Source organism: Penicillium pulvis, assembly GCF_028828015.1.
Source record: "Penicillium pulvis strain IBT 33274 chromosome Unknown contig_5_segment0_segment0, whole genome shotgun sequence".
Lineage (NCBI taxonomy): Eukaryota > Fungi > Ascomycota > Eurotiomycetes > Eurotiales > Aspergillaceae > Penicillium > Penicillium pulvis.
Window position 1 is genome coordinate 2,689,762 of NW_026643078.1, and position 20,033 is coordinate 2,709,794.

The following is a 20,033-nucleotide window of genomic DNA, read 5'->3' on the forward strand; positions in this document are numbered from 1 at the left end:
ATCCTAGTGGCTTAGATCCCTGTCTCAAAAGCCCACATCGCTCTCAACTAGAGCTGCAGCTCGGTTGACCCAGTCACACTGGGGCGGGGCTTGTCCTTTCCAACTTCAAACGGGCTTCGTTCCCCCTTGAACCAGTCAATTTGACATCAACTCGATCTCCAGCTCGCTCGCTGAGTGTGCTTCAAGAAATAGCCTACAATGAACGCGTCCCCTTCTGACCTAGTACTCGATAGCCGAATCCAAGTTGAATTTAGCGGCAGCGTCACATATCGATTTTCCACCCAGTCCAGCGTGTCTTCCACCCAGTATTTGAGACGCAGACCGCGAAAGGACGCATGGCAGGCGGTAAAGATACTTGGATGTGGATCGTATGGCGCTGTTTCTCTGCATAAATGCGTGACCAACGAGGGCAAATCAGAACTACAGGCCGTAAAGATGATTGAGAAGGCCTTCGTTCCTCAGGGCGGCGGCTATTTCAAAGAGCTAGAAGCGATCGCGAAATCCTCACAGAAAAAGGTACGACATGCTTGCGTCCAACAACCCGACGTACCAAGCTACTTTGAGCAATTCGTGCTTACATTCTGATGTAGTACGAGGGTCTTTTCGTTGATTTCATAGGATGGTATGAGAATGACGAGTCTGTGTTCATTGTTATGGAGTATATGGAACATGGCGATCTGGATTCGCATCTCAAAGGGCCGCTGCCCGAGAAGGAAGCTCGGGAGATCACGTTGCAGATAACGGAAGGCCTGAAATCCCTCCACGAAAATGGATTTGCTCACCGAGACCTCAAACCTGCGGTAAAACAACTTCTTCCAAAAAAGGAAGGAATTTTTGCTAACAAGAGCAGAATACCTTCGTCCTTTGCAAAAGCCCTGATTGGTGGGTCAAAATCGGTGATTTTGGCATCAGCAAACGTGTCCATGAGAAAAGCGGCCTTCAATCATCGGTTGGATCACCGACTTTCCTTGCCCCTGAAATGCAGATGGTTTATTTATCTGACATGAATGATCATGACCCCGTGCTCCGATATACAGAGAAAGTTGACATATGGGCGCTTGGTGTCATGGCGTTCTATATGGTTTTCCACGAGTATCCATTCTCCCCCAGGAGACCCACCTCTCTGCAACAATATATACAGGGAGAAGATCTACCCTTCCCAAAAGCTCCACGGTCGGAAATTAGCGAATCTTGCAAGAGCTTCATCAAGGCTGCATTGGCCCCGAACGTGTCAGAAAGATTATCAGCGAACCAAGCCACTGAAAATGAGTGGTTGAGGCGCGCTGACAGTCTATCTGCGGAAATGACAGGCTTGAAAATAGAAGAAGACAATTTTCCGGGCAATGCTTCAACGGAGGTATCACCAAGCGCACTGGGGCCTGTACAAAAACCGACTTTCAATGACTATAAGGATTACACTACGTCTTCTTCACATGAAGCCATACGAGCGCACGTACTGTTCAATAGTTCGGAACCGTCCCATGGAAAGAAATCTCCTTCCCCTGCAAGAAAATCCGATCGGGTTGAAAGTCTATTTGACTCCTCGCTTGACGAAGATCCGATAGGAATGCAATTAAAAGAATTACAGTCTCTTCATAGCCTAGGGGTGCAGCATTTTCGCCAGAACGACTTCAAGAAAGCCGAGTCTATGCTTCGAGGGGCAGCCCAGGGACGCAAGCAGTTGCGGGGATTGAAGTACCAGGAGACTCGCAACACATACCATTGCCTGGGCGTCCTTTACTACCATATGGCCAGGTACTCAGAAGCCAAACAATTGTTTCAGTGGGTACTGGAATACCAGGAAAGGCTGTTTGGCCCGAAGGGTATATCCACGCTCAAATCTCGTTACTGGATTGGAGTCTTGACAGTTCAAGAAGGATATGGCAAAGAAGGGATGTCTATGTTGCAGCAAGTAATGCATCTTCAAAAGGATATTCTCGGGCCAAGTCACCCAGATACTCTTCTTTCACGTTCTGTAATCGAGCAGCACAAACCTCAAATATTGGCAATGGTGTCGCAAAATCCCTCCTCTTCCCGGCCTTTGGAGGCGGAAATGGAAAGGGCCACAAGGTTCATGCAGCAATCTATTTGGAAGATTGAGCCGTTGCTTCGACGATCCGCTACCGGTGCGAAGAGATCTTCGAAGACGCCATGGAGAGCAACTGGCCTGTATGGAAGTTATACACGTCTTGTCATAGTGAGGTTACCAATCAGCTCTCCTCAGCCTGTACCGAATTTGAAGCCAAATGATTCAGACTCATCGAAAATTGAGACATATTACCGCACCATGGCTGAGCTTGGTCAAAGACTGCATGGACAGGAATATTACAATGCCGCTCAAGGCCATCTTGAAGCGGCAGTGAGTGGGCTCCAGAAAACGTTGGGACCAACACATGCCGATTCCCTCGATGCTCTCTATTGGCTTGGCCGCAATCGATATGAGCTACGCGAGTATCAATCTGCCGAACCAATTTTTAAAGAATTGCTACACGGGCTCATTGAGACCCTGGGTAAGAGCGATAGGAAGACATTAAATTCTTTGCATGCGATTGGACACGCTCTTTCTAAGCAAGGAAAGTATCAAGAGGCTGAATTCGCCTTTCGTTCTGCATTTAAAGGGCTGGAAAAGATAAGCAATGTATGTGACCAAGGTCTAGTGCACACCCTCTTCCAGATTGGATTAAATCTACACATGTTAGGCTATTCCAAACAGGCCGAACCAATTCTCCAGGACGCTCTGAACAGAAGAAACTATTTGCTAGGACCGAGAGCTGCAGACACAATCGAGTGTGTCTTCTGGCTTGGATGCGTTCTTTTCGATCTCAAAAAATACTCCGAATCTGAAGAAAGTTTTCGTCGAACTCGCACACTTAGGCGAGAAATCACAGACATGGCAACGAGTCACTGGCTAGGGCTAGCCATGTATTGCCAAGGAAAGTACGAACAGGCCATACCATTCCTCCATCGAGCATTTTCGTTACAAAACGATAGACTTGGAAAAAATGACCTGAATACGCTGAGATCCTCCTACTGGCTTGGTTTGGCGTACTATCACCAAGCTAAGTATGACGAGGCGGAGCATCTCCTTTCGGAGGGGATGACAGGTATGGAGATGCTACTCGGGTTATCAAATGAAGATACTCTGGACTGTCTATGTTGGTATGCAGAGGTCCTTCAAGAACAGGAGAAAGACGAGTTGGCAGGGTTGGTCCGCCAAGAGTTAGCGCATGGCCACATGCTGTTGTTTGGTCTCGAGTCTCCAAGAAGTCTACTGATGATTAAGAAATGGGTCTTCTCACGGGAACCCCAGGAGAAGTACCTTGGAGCAGATAAATTTTTCCAAGAAAAAGGGCTCTAAAGCAGCGGACTCCCTACTTATAATATTAATAGTGCCAGAATTATGACAAACGCTCGACGGGTCCTATTCGTACTAACGAATGTAAATCAAAGTAACTAGTTCCCATAAGTGCTGCAGCGATATCAAAATATTTGAGAGAATCCAACTATATCCAGCACATCAATATGTATATTATATATTGTTCCGGTGGATCATTTATAAAAGACCCTCGTGATATATTGGTGGTCGTGGAAATTTTCTCCCTATATGGTAACATACATATTATCCAATCATCAATTGACCAAGTCGCTTTCAGACCACTCCATTTTGGCTCAGTCGCGATCAGGAAACCCGGAAACCTTTGAGGAATGGCATAAATTTAGTAAGCTTCTGACATGCAGCTTCCTGATCTTGGAGGGGGTTGTCTTCCCTGCGGCCGGATGCTTTATGCATCCCGTCCTCTTTCCTATTTCACAAACTCTCGCCCGCTCGGGAGCATTTGGCTGTCCGTGTGTTCAGATCCTGACTCTCCAGCATTATATATTCCTATTCAAAGTTATATCTGGTACATACGACCATAGGGTGTGGAGAACAGGGCTTCCCGTCCGCTCAGCCGTACTTAAGCCACACGCCGGTTAGTTAGTAGTATGGTGGGTGACCACATGCGAATCCTGACTGTTGTATGTTTTTGTTTTTTTGTTCTTTGGTAGAGAAGGTCCCCTGCTGCCATTTCATTTGAGTCTTTTAGCTGAACACCCGAAGCCCCTATATTCTTCACCCGAACACCCACCCCGCACAACCTGAAGCGCTGACGTGTCGATTCTTGCCAGATGCTGCATTTTGTTGGTCCTATTACAAATTGGCTTTCCAAAGACTGAATGTTGTGTAAGAGGGGCTGTAGACAAGTTAAGTACTTGGGGATGTCAGTGTGATAAGATACCGGAAGACCTTTCGATCGTGAAATAGAGTGATGAATAATATCGGAGAGGTACGTAGTGTCGGCGTAAGGCTGTACTCGACGTGAGTGCCCGTACCGGTTTGAATTGTCCCTTGAGGGCTGTTCAGGTCCAGAGAAGCAGGATTGAATCGTCCTGGCTCGGAACTAGATGGCCTATAACCTATGTATAGACATATAGGGAAGAGGTGCAGAAGGTAAGAGAGTATGTCATATTCCGAGAAAAAGAAGTGAGAGTGCTGATTGACTAGTATAACCTATGTACGACTGGATAGCTTCACTTCAATGCCACTTTGTCGCACAAAAAAGCTGTTGTGGGTTGACCATTCCCTAGTTGGATCGACAAAGCGAATATCATAGCGAGAAATAAGGGTAGCAAGAACCTTATACACCTCAACGAGACCTAAATGCTTACCGATACAGATACGACTCCCGCCTCCAAAGGCTAGGTCCGTATTATTCATAAGGCGAAGACGTTGCTCGAATTCTTCTTCGGTCTCCACTGTCTCGTCGCGAAGCCATCGCTCAGGGCGGAATATGTCAGCATCCTCGCCAAAGACTGACTTGTTTCGCCCGATAACGTAAGGATTCATTCCAACCACGCAGCCGGCTGGGACATGACGTCCATCGGGGAGATTGAGACCTCCTTTGGGTACGTATCGTTCAAGAAGCATGGCAACGCCGGGATGGAACCTTAATGCCTCACGGACAACTGCATTCAAGTATGGAAAATTCCTGGAATCCTTGTAGGAAGTCGCCGGAAATGATGACTTGGAATCGTGGGCAGGGATTTCTGACCTGAGGCGCTGCCAGACACTTGGTTGTTTTAACGAGTAGTATAACGCCGCATTAAGGGTGATAGCCGTCGTGTCCGCTCCAGCAATCATAATGACCATCAACCAAGAAATAATCAGCGTATCATCGACAACGTCTGGATGATTTTCTTTTGCTTCGATAAATTTGTCTAAGAAGTCTGGCTTCTCCGAGTCGTGGTATTTGGCGTCACTGCCCTGGAGACGGTCCACTAGATGTTGGATCGAGATATTGGTGATGGTACCGAAAGAGGGTGGCCCAAGCTTATAGATTGGGTTTTTGTCAAGTAGATGATCGAGGATCGGCATCTGTCCAACTAAGGAGAAATAATCCATAGCAGTGTTAGCTGTACTGAGAGTGTTGTCAAAGTCATAGCCTTTTTCTAGGTATCCGATCGGTTGACTAAATGTAGCTTGGCCAACGACGTCCCACGTATCTGCGCACGTTTAGTTTCAAATAACGATGGCTTCCTCGCAGAATTGGATCGTCGGAGCCAACTTACAGTAATTGATCCATTCTCCAAGGTCGCATACTTGGGAAGAATTTGATCCGTCCACAAACTTCTCGTCTAAGCGTTGGCAAAAATACTGGATTATGTTGTCGATGTGGGGCTCAAGCGTGAGAATTCCATTCAGAGAAAAGTACTTAGAGACGGGCCTTTTCTGTGCTGAATGGACTTCTGGCTTGCATTCGCTGAAAAGATTATAAATGATCTTTCCGTTATTCACAGCACTGCTACCGTGGTAAAACTCCGTCTAGAAAAAGATTATTAGCTTTAACTATCAAGGGGGGCTTCAGATAAACTCATCCGCCGAAGTAAGATATACTTACTTTGAGATAGTCCTCTTTGGTGTTGTAAATAGTCTTGACCAACTCAGGAATATCTAGGTCTAAGACGTTGGGCGCTATCCGCACCACAGGACCGTACTTTTTGTGTAGCTCTTGGATCACCAAATGATATTTTCCTCGCCGGACATGATACATTCGCCACAGGTTGGTCCATCCTAGAGGAGAGAGGTGTCAGATAAAGAGACGAGTGGCTTTAAGAGACATTGGACAGAGTAGGTACAAGCTAGCTTACCGGCAAGAAATGGGCCAGGAAACTGGCCCAAGGGAGAAATTAGGTACGATGCCAAATACCATAGGGGCAAAACCGCCGCAGTGACGTATACAAGCCCTGTAATCTGTCCTATAAAGGTACTGAGCTCTAGCATTATTGTATGATTTCAAATTTGTGGTCGTGAATTATTTGACCAAAACGAAGATTTGCGACAAAAGTGTGAGTAATTTTGGGAGTAGTTGCAAGCTGACAGCCTCGAAGACTACTTGAGAAAATGGATCATTCCCAGGTTACAGTACATATAGCCGGTGTGAGCGGGGTTGCAACAAGGCATACCTGGGTGGGGACTTTCACTGGCGCTTACGGCGTTGTCGATCTAGGCCAACATTCCACCTTGGATGCGTCTCAAGTTACACAAGCTATCAGAGCTCGAGATGTGGCTGCCACTTCTGCAGGCAGCGGGTTACCCGAGCCAATGATAAGGAGAGGAAAAGGAGTGTAGGCGAGGCAACGGGGCTTGGGAGAACGCTGTGTTTCCCCTGCCCACCTATCGATAGCTGACATGTCAACTGCATGGACCTTGATCGCCAAGGTTCTCATGCCCATTACGCCCACTGTCACACAAATTTAAGCCACTGAGGTCAGTAGGACTGTCAGCCGCCACCTGCTCTCAGTAGGAATACCTCCCTACTTTAATTATTAGTATACCTTACTTCGCACAGCTCTCTTCACTACCACACCGCTTCTCATACTCAGGAGGTATGTTGGCGAAAGGCTACTACGAGCAGTGAGCCAAGCGATTGTAGTGCAACAGCTGGGGTTGGTTCATCTTGTTTCGCCCACATTCTGTCTGACCCAATCAGGGCGCGGGGATTCTTTAGCCGAAGAAGGTGTACGAACAGTCTCATCTTAGCTCGCTTTTCTCGCTTCAGCGTTGATATTCTTCGTTTTACACACCGATTTACATTTTTCTGTTGTACCTTAACCGGTGGCCAAGGCCTACGACAGTGGTGGTCATCAGATTCCCCCTGAGAATCTAGGCAGAGGTCAGCATGGAAATACTGCGGTGCGATGACGCAACTATCACCTATCAGGCAGTCTTTGCCGGCAACACTTGATAATTAGGCAATCGCTACCTACCATTTGCAAATACATATATCCAGTACAAGTCTCGCACAGTGTTTATATCGCTTAAAACCTGAAATACATAATGGTATATACCCAAGTGGGCGGTGAGATGGGGACCCAAGCAGAAGTACTGGCTCCGAGGGCCTCCTATGTAAGCTGTAAGGGTGGTTACGCGAACTATATAATCCATAAGAAAATTGAAAAGCAAATCAAGATCCATTGGAAAGCAGATAAACGAAACCTGAAAGGAAATCACATAACCACGTCAATTAAAACCCATTGAAAGAATACGATATCCAGAGCCTTCGAAAGCAATTGAAGTAGGACTAAAAACAAAACCCAAAAAAAACCAAAAAAAACCAAATAATTTCGCAGATGGAAATGAACCAAAAAACCTTGGTGTCTACGGCGTTGATCGTTTCCTTGATATCATCGAGAAAAATATCCGCTCGAGTGATGTAGGTGATTTTTTCCTTCTCACAACCCGCAAAGACCACAGTAATATAGAGGCGTCAATATTCTCGACCAGCCGAAAGGAAAGAGATCATTGGTATATTATGGCTTCCAGTTCAGGTAAATCCGTAAATTGGACTTAGTGTTAGCAATAGCGCGGTTCTATAGTAGAGACTAGCGAAGTTACAAGCTTAAACACCAGCTGGCGAAGTGAGGTTGCAGAGCTGTAAGATTGAATGCCAGGGCAAAACACAATAAAATATTATGAACAGCTACCCTAGCTGTTATGATATAAATCCATTCCACTATACAGGCACTCAAAGGCATAGATATTACATAAAGCACATCGGCATAGAGAAATTGTCACCAGGTTGCTCCGAAGAAACTTCCACCATTAAATAGCATCCACCTTCGGACAAGCCATCACGCTCACAGTATTTTTGATAGTCGTTGTGCGAGGGCCACGAGCATCAGTGATCTGGGTCGGTGCCGCGGTTACCACCGGCGAATCACCGGATCCATTATCGGTGGCCGTTAAAAGGGTCGGGGTGGGAACCTTGTCCAAGGTCACAGGGTGGGAATAGTCTGAGCACCAACCAATAGTCTTAGGCACGATTCCGGGCTTCACATGTTCAGAGGTAAAAGTGCTGGCGGTGCTGGGTGACGGAGCAGGAAGGACGTGGGAGTGATGATGATGATGATGGAAAGGACGGGAGCTGGGACCGGTAGGGCTCACCGTGACATAAACGGTAGACGCCGCAGCGCTGGGGCAGGTGGAAGTGGTCGACAATGGGGTAGTGTCCACACATGCCGTGCTATTGACGGGGTCCGAGACAGTGAACTTCTCTCCCTGTGCGTAGATGATGTAGACGTTGGTGCCGTTGATGCCGCTGATCTGGTAGCCCCATTCGGGATTGGTGTCGCAGGGGATTTGGACAGAGTGAGACAGATCCGACGTAGGAACGTCTACAGCCAGCGGAACATAAGATGGAGGCCAGGACACAAAGTTCCAAAGATAGAGACTGAAGTTGGTAGGATCGGTATCGACGCTGGTCCACTCGACGGTGATGGTGGACCCGGCTGCGTAGGTCGTGTTGGCAGCGGGATTGGTGATTTCAATGGCAGCGGCAAGCGAAGCGAACGAGGCGATCAGAGGGATCACGGAGCGCATCATCTTGATTCTCGTATTCTTTTGCTATATTTGTTTTGCGGAGAATATGATGTCGGATCTCCACTATCGGAGAATACAGATAGAGAAAAAGAAAAACAATAATGTTTGCTGAAAGGTACTTTCAAGGAGTGACTGATGATGATCCAAAAAACAATGATTGACGAGAAAAAAAAAGAATGACTGAAAGTTGGGATAGGAGCTTCGCCAATTGACAGGCAGGAATTGGGTCCACGAGGGTATAAGTACACAATTGCGGGGGATTGCCCTAGAAGTCCTCGGGAAATAAGTCAATGATCGGAAATTAGATGGCTTCGAGTGGTTCCTACCGTAAGCCTCTTTGAACGATCGTTGATCCGGATGTTCCCAGTGATTGGTAGTGTTCGAGATGATTTGTTGGGTCCGTGCCCGGCTATTTCCTTGGCTACAACATAGCTCGGATTAGCTGTACATAACGGGCGAGGTGTTCAGTCCGCCCCCCTATACCAGACATTCGCCGGTCGTTATCCTCAGCCATTAACACGCCACATGGTACGGAGTCCCACGCTCTGCTCAACATCTCGCAAATTGCCAGCCACCCAGATCCACAACTGTCTTTCACTTTCCCATGTGTTCGGATCCGATGCGCTAGGTTCCTTGGACCGAGGCCCCAGCTGCACGACTCTGGACCCTGCGTCGAGCCCCAGTTTAGATCTGCTGCCCCACAGCGTGCACTACGGCCACCAACTGCCCATCCCGCTGTCCCCGCAAACCATGTACGCTGCGCCCAAGACGGCAGTCGCCAGCCAAGGGTCTGCCTCTAGTGCTCCTCCGGCTCCGTTGCAGCGGACATACAGTTTGCACTCTTGTCCTCGCATCGAGTACGAAAGTGATTATGGCAACCTCCCCTAGACCAACTCATAACTTCAAGATTAGAGACCTTCCCTTTGCTCTACTGCAATTGACTTTGATTTGCTTTGTTCTAAAGGATATATTCACTGACAAAGCAACTGACAAAGAAACTCAAGGAGCGTATCGCACAATACATCGCTTTGGACTTTTGTTTGAATGATGAACATCGGTCTGTCGTATGCGAAATCCATTTCACTTGCCCTGCCAGAGATACTCCTTGTGCAAAGAAAGAGATGTGGGTATAGTTGAGTCACTTTGCATTGTGAACCTTCTTTCATTACATAGTGTTGCCATCTTTGGAATCCCTCCAAGCCCTGTCAAACTCATTCCAACCGCCAGGCGGTGCATCCCACATGGCCAGCTCACGAATCACTGTCTCGTAGCATCCATCGTTGGGCATATTACCCTGACAGACATTTCCACCAACAGCGATGTTGATAAGGATTCTGAACTCACTCATCTTCCTCGTGCCAGGCGGCTTCTCGGCTCTCATGATGGGCCTGCCATCAATCAGCCAGACCAAGCGTCCCCGGCCCGTTGTTTCGTCCTCGTCCCAGATAAAATCGTATCTCACTCCCGCCGGTGAGCTAATGTTGGGGATGGGGGTTTCGAGAACGCGATGCTTGTTCCAGTCGTCGCCGTTGAAGTGGCCCCAATGCAGACAAGTGTGATTAACAGCATCGCCGTTCCAAGCTTCCATTATGTCGACCTCGCCATCCTCGGGCCATTTGAAGGGGTCTTTAGGCAGCAGCCAAAAGGCAGGCCAAATACCTCGGGCCACCGGTGCCGTGATTCTGGCCGACAGACAGCCCCGTGGTCGACCGAGGGTCTGGTGACTCGACAGTCTGGCGCTGGTAAACTTCTGGGCAGGGTCGGGGTGTCCGTGGTTGATCAGAGCGCGCACGATCACCGCATCACCCTGGCTTGAATGGAATGAGTTTTGCGGGCTGTCGATGTAATTCTGCGACTCATTGTTGCCCCATCCATGTTGACCCTGTTCGTGGTAGAAGTTGGAGGATACCGGTGCCTGAGGATGTAAATTGGGCCGCCAGTAGATCTGGGGTTGCGAGTACTGTTCCTGGTGAGCTAGTGATGGTTTGCTAGAGGTTGGAATAGGCGGTGGGGGCCTGTTGTAAGACGGTTGCGGCTCAGGTGCACGATTGCTAATATCCTCCCAAGCCTTGTCTGCCTTATCGAGAATGCCCTGGAGTGCCTGTCTGAATGGCATGTTGAGTATGAACCTGGTATGGATGTTAAGGTTGCGCGAGTCGCGAAGACGCGGAAAGAACAGTAAGCAAAGCTGACGTCATGTTTGGGAATTCCCGACAAGATCGAATTCTTAAACTCCTTAAGATACATTTTCATAGCCTTTCGCCATCGTACTTCAAAAAAAATTTGCTCCCTTCCTGCGACTATGAAGATATAACCAATGGACACTTTATGCCTCCATGGGCTAGACTAAGATCAGATCGAGTGAAAGTTGGGCCCAATCAGCTGTATGTATCACATGACCAATATGATAACAAACCGATAAGGATCGTATGGTTTCAGAATGCAGGTCACCTCACCGGTTCTGAGAGCTCACCTCACCCGTTCTGAGAGTTCACCTCACCGGTGGGTCCACGCTAAGGTCACGTGCGAGGAGGGTCACCTCACCGGTCTCCACTTTTCTGGTATTTATCGCGGTTTTCATCCGATCAATGTAGTGTAACACTGTAACTATATGTAATTGATAACGAGAGCTAGAGTTCAGCCCACCTATGGGTCTGCGCCAAGGGAAGCCACGTGATGAGACCCGCTATTTCAGGTGTCTGAACTTTTTGTACCGGTGAGCTGGCCTGTAGTCACGTTGGTTCTTATCTAAATCTAGTCAGTTATCAGCTAAGTATTCACACCAAGAAGTGTCTTTTAGTAAGCGGTAAGCACTCGCTTAGCCTTGATGTAGAACCGTTCTCTAAATGATCACTAAGCTCCAGTTTTAGTGAGAATCTAGCAGCCGGCGCATTGCTGGGTGTGGTTTCTAGTGCCTCAGGCACTAAGATTATGCAAACCCTACAAACCTCTCGGTAGCGCAGCAAAAATTTGGCATTAATCACAAAATTAAAGATCATTAGCTCCTTATATTAGGGCTCTGTAGTGTGCTAAACTTAACGTTAGTCACATCATTGCACATTTTACATTCGACATAATCAATATTATCACCAGCACGGGCCTCTTTGCTCGCATTATCGCCAAGTATGGCAGAAACATGCCCGCAACACCCTGCAACGGAACTCTCCAAAGCTGAGCGCTTCAAAGCTACGCACCTCGCCGCGCGCCATGGCAACTACCACCAATATTATGCTAAGTTCCGGGCGCCCACCGTTCCGGACGAGCGCCTTTCAATTCTCCCTTCAGATATCCTCCGTAACGCCCGTGTCTTAGACCTGGGCTGTAACGCGGGCAAACTGACCTATGAGGCGATGGCGCATTGCGGCGCAGCCGCCTCCGTCGGCGTCGATATCGACCCGTGGCTGGTCGAGCAGGCAAAGGCGGCGTACCCGGATGGGCCATGCACATTTGAGCATTTTGACTTTGTGGATGCGTCCGCGTACACGGGTACCGCGCTGGGCAAGTTCGACGTTGTGCTACTGCTCTCTGTGACTAAGTGGATACATCTCAACAATGGAGACTCTGGGATGTTGACGCTATTCGCGCACATACACAGTATATTGAATGAAGGGGGCTACCTCATCGTGGAGCCGCAGCCTATGAGCAATTATGCCAGAGCTTCAAAGAAGAACAAAGAATTGAGAGAGATGTATAAGACGATCCAAATCAGGCCACCATTTGAGGATGAGCTGAGAGCGCAGGGATTTGAGAGGATACTGAATTTTGAAAGGGATGAAGAGGGGTTTGCTAGACCCGTACATGTTTGGAAAAAAGTATTATAATATGAACAATGAAGACGGCTTGAAATGAGACGGGCGAATTGGCGTGCATTGAAAAGACGTAGGCTTTCTAGTTGGTCAGTCAGTAGGTAAATAAGCGACAATCGATGTATATTTGACGCTGTATTACTTGGAGAAAGTGAGACTAAGATTTGTGGATAGGTTGGCGCACAGTAGTTAGCGTCTTGATGGCCTAAACCTCGGAAAGGTCCGACCTAGATTCCAAAACGTGGAAATTGAACTGGGGCCGAACCTTCGTGGCCCAGCTCTAACCTTGCTGGATCGATTTGCGACACTTGTTTTAAAGAATCGGCACGTAATACCCCGGTGGTACCGAATTGGACGGGATCTAAAAGTCGCCATCTATTTAGAGGTCTATTGTGTCTCAGCTAAGCCAACCTAGTCCCGTTTAACTTAATCAAAACGCTTCTTTCCTCCAATTTAACCCTTAGCAAATTCAACAACGAATCTCTATATGTTTCACAGTGGGGTCTAGCAAAGCTTTCGCTCTGATTGTCCAGTGTTTGGCCGGCACGAGGTCCGTAGATATGATAGAGGCGACTAAAGCTTGGCTATGATCCACGCTTTCCTCTTCCGGGAAGGTCCCACTTGACCGCGCCACAATAGCCTTAGAGAGGCTTAGTATGTGAAGGATTACGCGTCGGAAACCTGTTCAACCTGGGTATTTCACTGTACTGGGCTGAGGGGTACTCTAGAGGAACCGCATCATACAATTCTATCTGAACAGTTCAAACGATGGTACATTCCATCAAACAAAAATCTGTTGGCTAGGCTAACCTTTCGAATAGACACAGCAGAATCTCTATGCCGTAGCCATTCCTACGTGGCTTCTGACAAGCCTAGCCGCATATATACGCACGGGATCAGCCCAGCCTTTCAATTCACAATTCCCAACAAACACGGCTCTAGCCATCACACTATTGACTTCAATCGGAGGCATAGTCATGTACGTGCGTACAGGCCTGCTCTCTTCCATTGGAACTGGACTTTTCTTCGGTGCGCTCCATCTTCTCGGCTTTGTGCGGTTGTATACGGGTCAGTCCTATGGCGACATAACCTGCGCGCTGGCCTCTAGCGTGATGGCTACTCTATCAATTCCATACATTGGCGCAGCAAATGAAAGGCTAATACCGCGGGAAATGGGTCTCCTTGGCATGTATGGAGGAGTGGTTTTTGCGAGCAAGTTCAGCATATGGTCCTCGGTTTTACTTTCTCTTTCCATTATTCTTCTGGCTTTTTGTTCGGATTTGAGTCGACGTGGATGGAGAGAGTAGTACACAACGAGAGAAAAAAACGAGAGAGTGGATGATGATGATGGATGTAAATTCATACAGGTGCCCGATGTAGCTCGCCCTATATATGTTGCTTTGTGGTAGTGCTGATTAACCCACCAACAATGGATTACCAGCCTATATAGTGACATTAAATGACTTGAAGTATCTCGCAGCTCAAGCTTCTCGCTGGCCGTATTGAATGTAGAGACAGAAGACAAAGAACAGCAGAAAGGAATGTCCGGTCCGACCCTGCTCCAACCGGCAATGTCGCAAGGGTCTGAAGATAAAACAATTGCGGCCAAAAAAAAATTCTACTACGGGCGCTTATACTCTGACGATCAAAGAAACATAGTTGAGTACTTCATGAAACCTAATCACTAGAAGTACGTTAGTCGACGAAGCTCTTCTCGGCCGCGGGTTTAGAGCAAACCTGATCAGATATCTGCGATAAGCTAAACCCGCGGCCGAGATTTTACCGATATCTGGGTATGCACGACTGATTCGGATTCCAAAAAATGAATATAAATTCGCCAGATCCCAAAATTCAAACTCGACAAGATTTCAATTACAAAGATTACAAAATCGTAAAACAAATCACAATATGCAGGTTGGAGAACCACCAGTGATCGATTTCGGTCGTGAGTTGAGCCTTCAGTTCTCTAGACCTGGGAAACGAACTATGACACTGACAAAGACGGTCCACAAAGCATACTACGGCACGGATCCCGAAGCTAAAGAGCTACTTGTGCAAGAAGTGCGGGATGCTTGTAAACAGTTTGGCTTCTTCCAGCTCGTGAACCATGCCATTCCGACCGGTCTGCAGCAGCAAGTCCTTGAACAAAGTAAAAACCTGTTTGAGCTTCCACTAGAGACGAAACAAAAATACGATAAAGGTGACCCTTTGGGCTCTAAAATCAAGGACTTTGAACTGACAAGAACCGTGATCCAGAGATCGAAGGTCTCCAGCGAGGCTACGAGTGTCTTCGTTCGCAGAACTTCGAGAAAAGGACTAAGGGCGACCTCAAAGAAGGATATTACTTGGGGAAGAATTTACCTTCCGATGACCCTCTCGTGGTTCAAAGAAGATTTGGCCAGGCCCCGAACAAATATCCGTCAGAAGTCCGCGATCCAGAGAAGTTCAAAATTGTTATGGAAGAATATCACACTGTTATGAGCACTTTCGCAACCCACATCATGGAAGTCATGGCGTGTACATTGGATTTGAAGAAGGACTTCTTTGATGATTTTTGCGACCATCCGGTTGCAGTGCTTCGATTGCTGCATTACCCACCGCAGGATCCAGCTACAGTGGAAACTGAGAGAGGCAAGTATCCGGACATGTTGCAACCCACTTAGTACATGTGATACATGCTGATTTCCTGCTTAGGTATCGGCGCCCATACCGATTTCGGCGCAGTCACCATGCTTCTACAGGACAATACTGGCGGGCTCCAGGTATGGAACAACATATCGTCTGAATGGGTCGATGTGACCCCACTTCCCGGAGCTTACGTGGTCAACCTTGGGAATTTAATGATGCAATGGACGAATGATCGCTACTTGTCAAATCTTCACCGGGTCATTAACAAAAGTGGAGATGAGAGATTCAGCATCCCCTTCTTCTTTTCCGGCCACCCAGATTTCACAGTTGAGTGCCTTCCAAGTTGCATGGATCCCGAACAGGGCGCGAAGTATCCTCCTGTCACGGTCCATGATTGGATGGTAGGCCGAATTTCCGATACCTATGGCCTGTCGAATGGGAAAGCCATTGGTGATTTACGACAAGAGCTTGCGAATAGTACGGAGGCGAGGCAATAAAGTAAAGTACTAGCTTCGATCATATCTCACAAAAAGCACTCAAGATATCTTCCCATTGAGTCGTGCCGTCCCCGAATTGGCCCATCACCGGCGCAAAGCATGGGTCGGAGGAGGTTATCATTGGCGAGGTCTGTCTCCGCTGAGTATCGCTGAGTTTCGCGCAAGACATGATTTCCTGTAGAGAGAATTGTTCCCGTATTCCGGATTCAATGGCACAATTCATTTCGAGAAGGCTCTCAATGAGTCTTACTCCCCTGTTAGCAATAGTGCTTTTGTGTTGATTGTTATGAAGAAACTTTAAGCTTCTTGATGCGAGGTCTTGGATTTCTTGTGGGTTCAGTAAAGGCTCACTCTCTTTTGAGAAAATGAGCTCAAATAGAAGCCATAATGCAGCCGTCAATACCTGTGTGTTGACGGTCCAGAGATTTCTTGCGATCGGCGTGTAGGGGTCATCATCGGGTAGCAAGAGAAAGTGATGGAGATGGTGGCGCATAATTGGAAGACATGAGATCTATGAATTGTTAATTTCGATCATTTAGGCCACTAGGTGACGGTTCTTGCCTTTGTGTATGCAAACCAAGGATCTTTTAGACTCGGGATTTGGAAGTGGCGGTGAATAGAATAGAACTAGAAAATACAGATAAGTTCAGTGGGGCCCGAAATGCGAGGAGAATATGCATACTTTGTGGGCAAAAGATAAGAATAATACAGCTCTCTGTTGCGATATATGAGGAGGAGCCCCCCGGGTGTCTGCTGTTTTGGATTGAAAAAATTCGGGCAATCCAGCAATTAGTTCCTTCATCTCACGATCTGCCTGTAAAACTTCGGTGTAAAGATCTAGCATGCTGGCCTCAGTGTCTTCACGCTTTTGGCACATTCGGTCTTCCATATTCCATATTATTACGGCGACTGAGGCACGTCATTAGCTAGAATAATTCAGAGGAATTGTTGATTGACACACCGTGATTCAGAACAGATGTATAACTTCCTTGGGTATAGTGATCTTGCTCGTGCTTCTTTATCTCCTCGCCATCAACAATCATTTCAAAACTGTCATCGCAATTGCTGGGCATCGGTGTGTTGAATTGGGAAGCGTGAATATTGTACGTATTGTTGAAAGGAATCTGTAGCCAGTCTTGCCGTACAAGGAACCACCATACTCGCTTGGAGATCTCGCGATCAATCAGTCGTCTAGTGCGCAAAGTTGGATCTGTACATTGCGATATACCAGATTTGGAGTCAGGACCTAGTCGATGGATTGCTAAACATTGGGCTATTCGGCTCCCGGATGCCAGAAGTACCGAAATTCGATCGGATTCCCCGATATTATGGCCAATGTATATCAAAAGACAGATAGCTTGGACGCTGAAAAGCGTATGGCGTTTCATGAAGTCTGCCTGGTTCAGACTTTCGATGCTTTTCTGGTAGCATTTTAGGGCCAGGTCGTCTGAGTGTGAGAAAGCGTCAGAATAGCCCTTTAACGTCGTCAAGGTCACTTACGTCCACCGTGAATTCCAAACTCTGCCAGTTTGAATGGCTGAGCGTGGTAAAGAGTAACCTGAAGACTCCATTAGCCAGAAACTCAAGATTTACTTGGGTTTGGGTTCTCACAGCAAATATGGCATAATATAATGAGAGCCAGCCTCCATCAATTGAGGATATTTCACTGTACACAGTCTTCTCACATTGCTCCAGGAAGGAAGGCATATGGACCACATTATGAATCCAAGCAATAAAATCTTGGTGGTATTCCGTCAATTCTTTGACTTGGGCTGCTGTAAAAAGAAGCTCGGAAGTGCAGGACAGGGATTCAGTTTGTTGTGGCTGGTCAACTTGAGCAGCTTCCAAAACATGTTGGCGACTTAAGGCCAAAAATTCCAGCATGACAGCTGCATCTTGGGTTACCGAATCCACTGCACTTGGCCCAGGCTTATAGTTGATTGACTGTTGAGGAGTGATCGCGGGTGGACCGGACGTTGTATTCGTAGAAGCCCCACGAAGCGTTGGCAGCTTCGGCGGGCGATTTTGTCGCTTCGCATCTTTTTGAATAACTTCAGAGCGACGTCGACATCTATGTGCAATCCCTCGTTCCATGCAGGCCAGGCATGGGACTTGTTTTGAGCATCGTAACTTTCGGCGGGTGCATTCTGTACATGAGTAGGACTGGCGCTGTCGCTTCACTCGAGGTGGTGAGTGATCTGCATTGCTGATGGTGTTCATTTCTGCCGTGTTTGTTCCCCTTGAATTGATCAAAGGGGATTGTAATTGAACAAGAGTTGAAGCCGCGGGTGTGAAAGGGGGACCCACTGCGGGACGCGGAGATTTGTGATGATAGCGAAAATAAGATAACTCATTACGAAATACTGAAACTTAAATTGATTGCATTCGAAGGGCTGCTGAGCATCATAATACGTTTCTCAAATGGAGTGTTGCAGTCATTTTCAATCTTATATACTTATCCGTTTGTTTTAATTTATTTTTATCCCAACAGTTAGTCCGACATATGATATGAGTGATCAACATGTTTCTTTCAAACGGCGATAATCATAAGCAGCCAACAAAGCAACAATATGAAAAGCACTACCGAGTACAGCAAATAGATGCCAAAGCTGATGTGAGTGACCCCAAATGTCAAAGGTCCCGGGGCTCAGTCTTTCTGGAAATCGACAGACGAAAACAGTCACTCCAGTCAGAAGCGAGAGAGCTTCAAAAAGATACCATCCAGCCCCAATCTCAATGCTTGCACGATGCCAACCCAACTCAATCCCACTTTGGAGGATAGGCAACATGGCAGAGATAGCGAGTAACGAGAAAACACCACCCCTCAGATTCCTCATTCTATTACCTCCACCACCGGTATCAAACAGAGTGACGGCGGCGCCAATTGCAGAAAATAGATTAAGCCCCCAGTACAGTCTCTGAACAAGAGGTCTGCAATAGAACGCGTAGTATGTCATAGACGTACCGGCTCCAAGAGCAAGGAAGCAGATGCCAAGAATATCCATTCTGCCCCAGAGATGGTGGATGTTGTAGGAGTGGCTTCTCAGTGTATGAAATCCAGCACTGAGGCCGAAACAGATCGTTGCCGAGGCTAAGAAGGATCCAAAAGCAAAGACATCGCCATAGGTGATCTTGAGGTTTGAAAGTGACACCAAGCTGTTCAGTGTAAAACCAAGGACAATGAAGCCTATTGAGCCCAAAAGATGGGTCCAGATGTTCATCGTTTCCATATGTAAACAACGCCACAGGCGCAATGACCGCTTATATGAATATGTGGGCATCGGGTGGCCTTCCAAGATAAATTCGTTGTCACGCAGCCATCCTGGGATCGAATCTTTACTTCCAATGGCTGGCCAGTATGACTGATTGTCGGGCTTGGATGTGGCTACCGAAGTCTCCGTCAATAACGAGGAGGTTTCGACTGGAGACGACGGCATCACGCGTTGGGTCATCCTTGCAGTCTTTTCGGAATATTTGAATGCTTCGAGCACTGTTCGGGTCAGAGTTGAGGGAATCCAAGGAAATTGTGAAATATGTTAAGAGATGAAACAATCGTGGCGGGGTGCATCTTTTCCTCTAGTCTCCGAGCGCCATTTTGGCGCGCGGCACGCGTGAAACCCATCACACCGCATAGACACGTGTCACAATCAGCGGTCCAAAATTTAGTATCACATAGGGTTGTGTTAACTCAAAATGGCTTATTGGTAATAGCGAGCTAGCTTTTCACCCGGGACTTCACCATTGTCGCGTACGGTACACAATTGAATGTCAAAAAAGGGGGTGGGTGTGGGGACGGGGACGTGCGCTGGACCGCTGAATCAAATCGCAGCGCCATCCATGGGTCTTATCTGTGGGAAGTATACAAGTCTGAAGTTTGTGGGACCAATGAGTCCAGCTGATCTGAGATTGCACCTTGAATCCTTCTAGATATCTATTAAAAATCTGCAAACCTACAATCTCAGATTGGTGCAGCCCTTTGACTAGCAAGGATCATGCATGCCCTTCGTTCCAGGCACAAATTTGGAAACACGCCCGGCAGCTACGCGACACTAATTGGCCCAAATTTCTCAAGATAGCAGTAGGGCTTAAAACATGCAACTATATCTAAATCCGTTCCAGTGACGGCTGAATCACGACTTGAGAGTGGACTAAAGAGGTCTGGCCCTATGCGCCTTAGTGTCTTTT

At 47.4% G+C, this 20,033-nt stretch overlaps 8 protein-coding genes across 8 annotated transcripts; 4 read left to right on the forward strand and 4 right to left on the reverse strand.

Annotated features, from left to right (window-relative positions):
* Positions 1 to 435: 435 nt before the first annotated feature.
* N7503_007569 (uncharacterized protein) lies at positions 436 to 3,358 on the forward strand (the record flags this gene model as incomplete). The annotated part of the gene is made up of 3 exons (XM_057067116.1): positions 436 to 516; positions 591 to 800; positions 851 to 3,358. 3 exons carry the CDS (start codon positions 436 to 438, stop codon positions 3,356 to 3,358), a joined length of 2,799 nt encoding a protein of 932 aa, XP_056920797.1.
* A 1,191-nt stretch (positions 3,359 to 4,549) lies between these two features.
* Positions 4,550 to 6,319, reverse strand: N7503_007570 (cytochrome P450; the record flags this gene model as incomplete). Its single annotated transcript, XM_057067117.1, has 4 exons — positions 4,550 to 5,541; positions 5,608 to 5,860; positions 5,937 to 6,109; positions 6,187 to 6,319. The coding sequence occupies 4 exons, from the start codon at positions 6,317 to 6,319 to the stop codon at positions 4,550 to 4,552; spliced, it is 1,551 nt and encodes a 516-aa protein (XP_056920798.1).
* A 1,821-nt stretch (positions 6,320 to 8,140) lies between these two features.
* Positions 8,141 to 8,920, reverse strand: N7503_007571 (GPI anchored serine-threonine rich family protein; the record flags this gene model as incomplete). The annotated part of the gene is made up of 1 exon (XM_057067118.1): positions 8,141 to 8,920. One exon carries the CDS (start codon positions 8,918 to 8,920, stop codon positions 8,141 to 8,143), a length of 780 nt encoding a protein of 259 aa, XP_056920799.1.
* A 522-nt stretch (positions 8,921 to 9,442) lies between these two features.
* Positions 9,443 to 9,805, forward strand: N7503_007572 (uncharacterized protein; the record flags this gene model as incomplete). The annotated part of the gene is made up of 1 exon (XM_057067119.1): positions 9,443 to 9,805. The coding sequence occupies one exon, from the start codon at positions 9,443 to 9,445 to the stop codon at positions 9,803 to 9,805; it is 363 nt and encodes a 120-aa protein (XP_056920800.1).
* A 277-nt stretch (positions 9,806 to 10,082) lies between these two features.
* N7503_007573 (glycoside hydrolase family 16 protein) lies at positions 10,083 to 11,033 on the reverse strand (the record flags this gene model as incomplete). The annotated part of the gene is made up of 1 exon (XM_057067120.1): positions 10,083 to 11,033. The coding sequence occupies one exon, from the start codon at positions 11,031 to 11,033 to the stop codon at positions 10,083 to 10,085; it is 951 nt and encodes a 316-aa protein (XP_056920801.1).
* A 1,009-nt stretch (positions 11,034 to 12,042) lies between these two features.
* N7503_007574 (class I SAM-dependent methyltransferase) lies at positions 12,043 to 12,738 on the forward strand (the record flags this gene model as incomplete). Its single annotated transcript, XM_057067121.1, has 1 exon — positions 12,043 to 12,738. The coding sequence occupies one exon, from the start codon at positions 12,043 to 12,045 to the stop codon at positions 12,736 to 12,738; it is 696 nt and encodes a 231-aa protein (XP_056920802.1).
* Positions 12,739 to 14,631: 1,893 nt separating this feature from the next.
* N7503_007575 (isopenicillin N synthase family dioxygenase) lies at positions 14,632 to 15,848 on the forward strand (the record flags this gene model as incomplete). Its single annotated transcript, XM_057067122.1, has 3 exons — positions 14,632 to 14,923; positions 14,980 to 15,354; positions 15,418 to 15,848. The coding sequence occupies 3 exons, from the start codon at positions 14,632 to 14,634 to the stop codon at positions 15,846 to 15,848; spliced, it is 1,098 nt and encodes a 365-aa protein (XP_056920803.1).
* Positions 15,849 to 18,364: 2,516 nt separating this feature from the next.
* Positions 18,365 to 19,300, reverse strand: N7503_007576 (hemolysin III family protein; the record flags this gene model as incomplete). The annotated part of the gene is made up of 1 exon (XM_057067123.1): positions 18,365 to 19,300. The coding sequence occupies one exon, from the start codon at positions 19,298 to 19,300 to the stop codon at positions 18,365 to 18,367; it is 936 nt and encodes a 311-aa protein (XP_056920804.1).
* Positions 19,301 to 20,033: the final 733 nt, after the last annotated feature.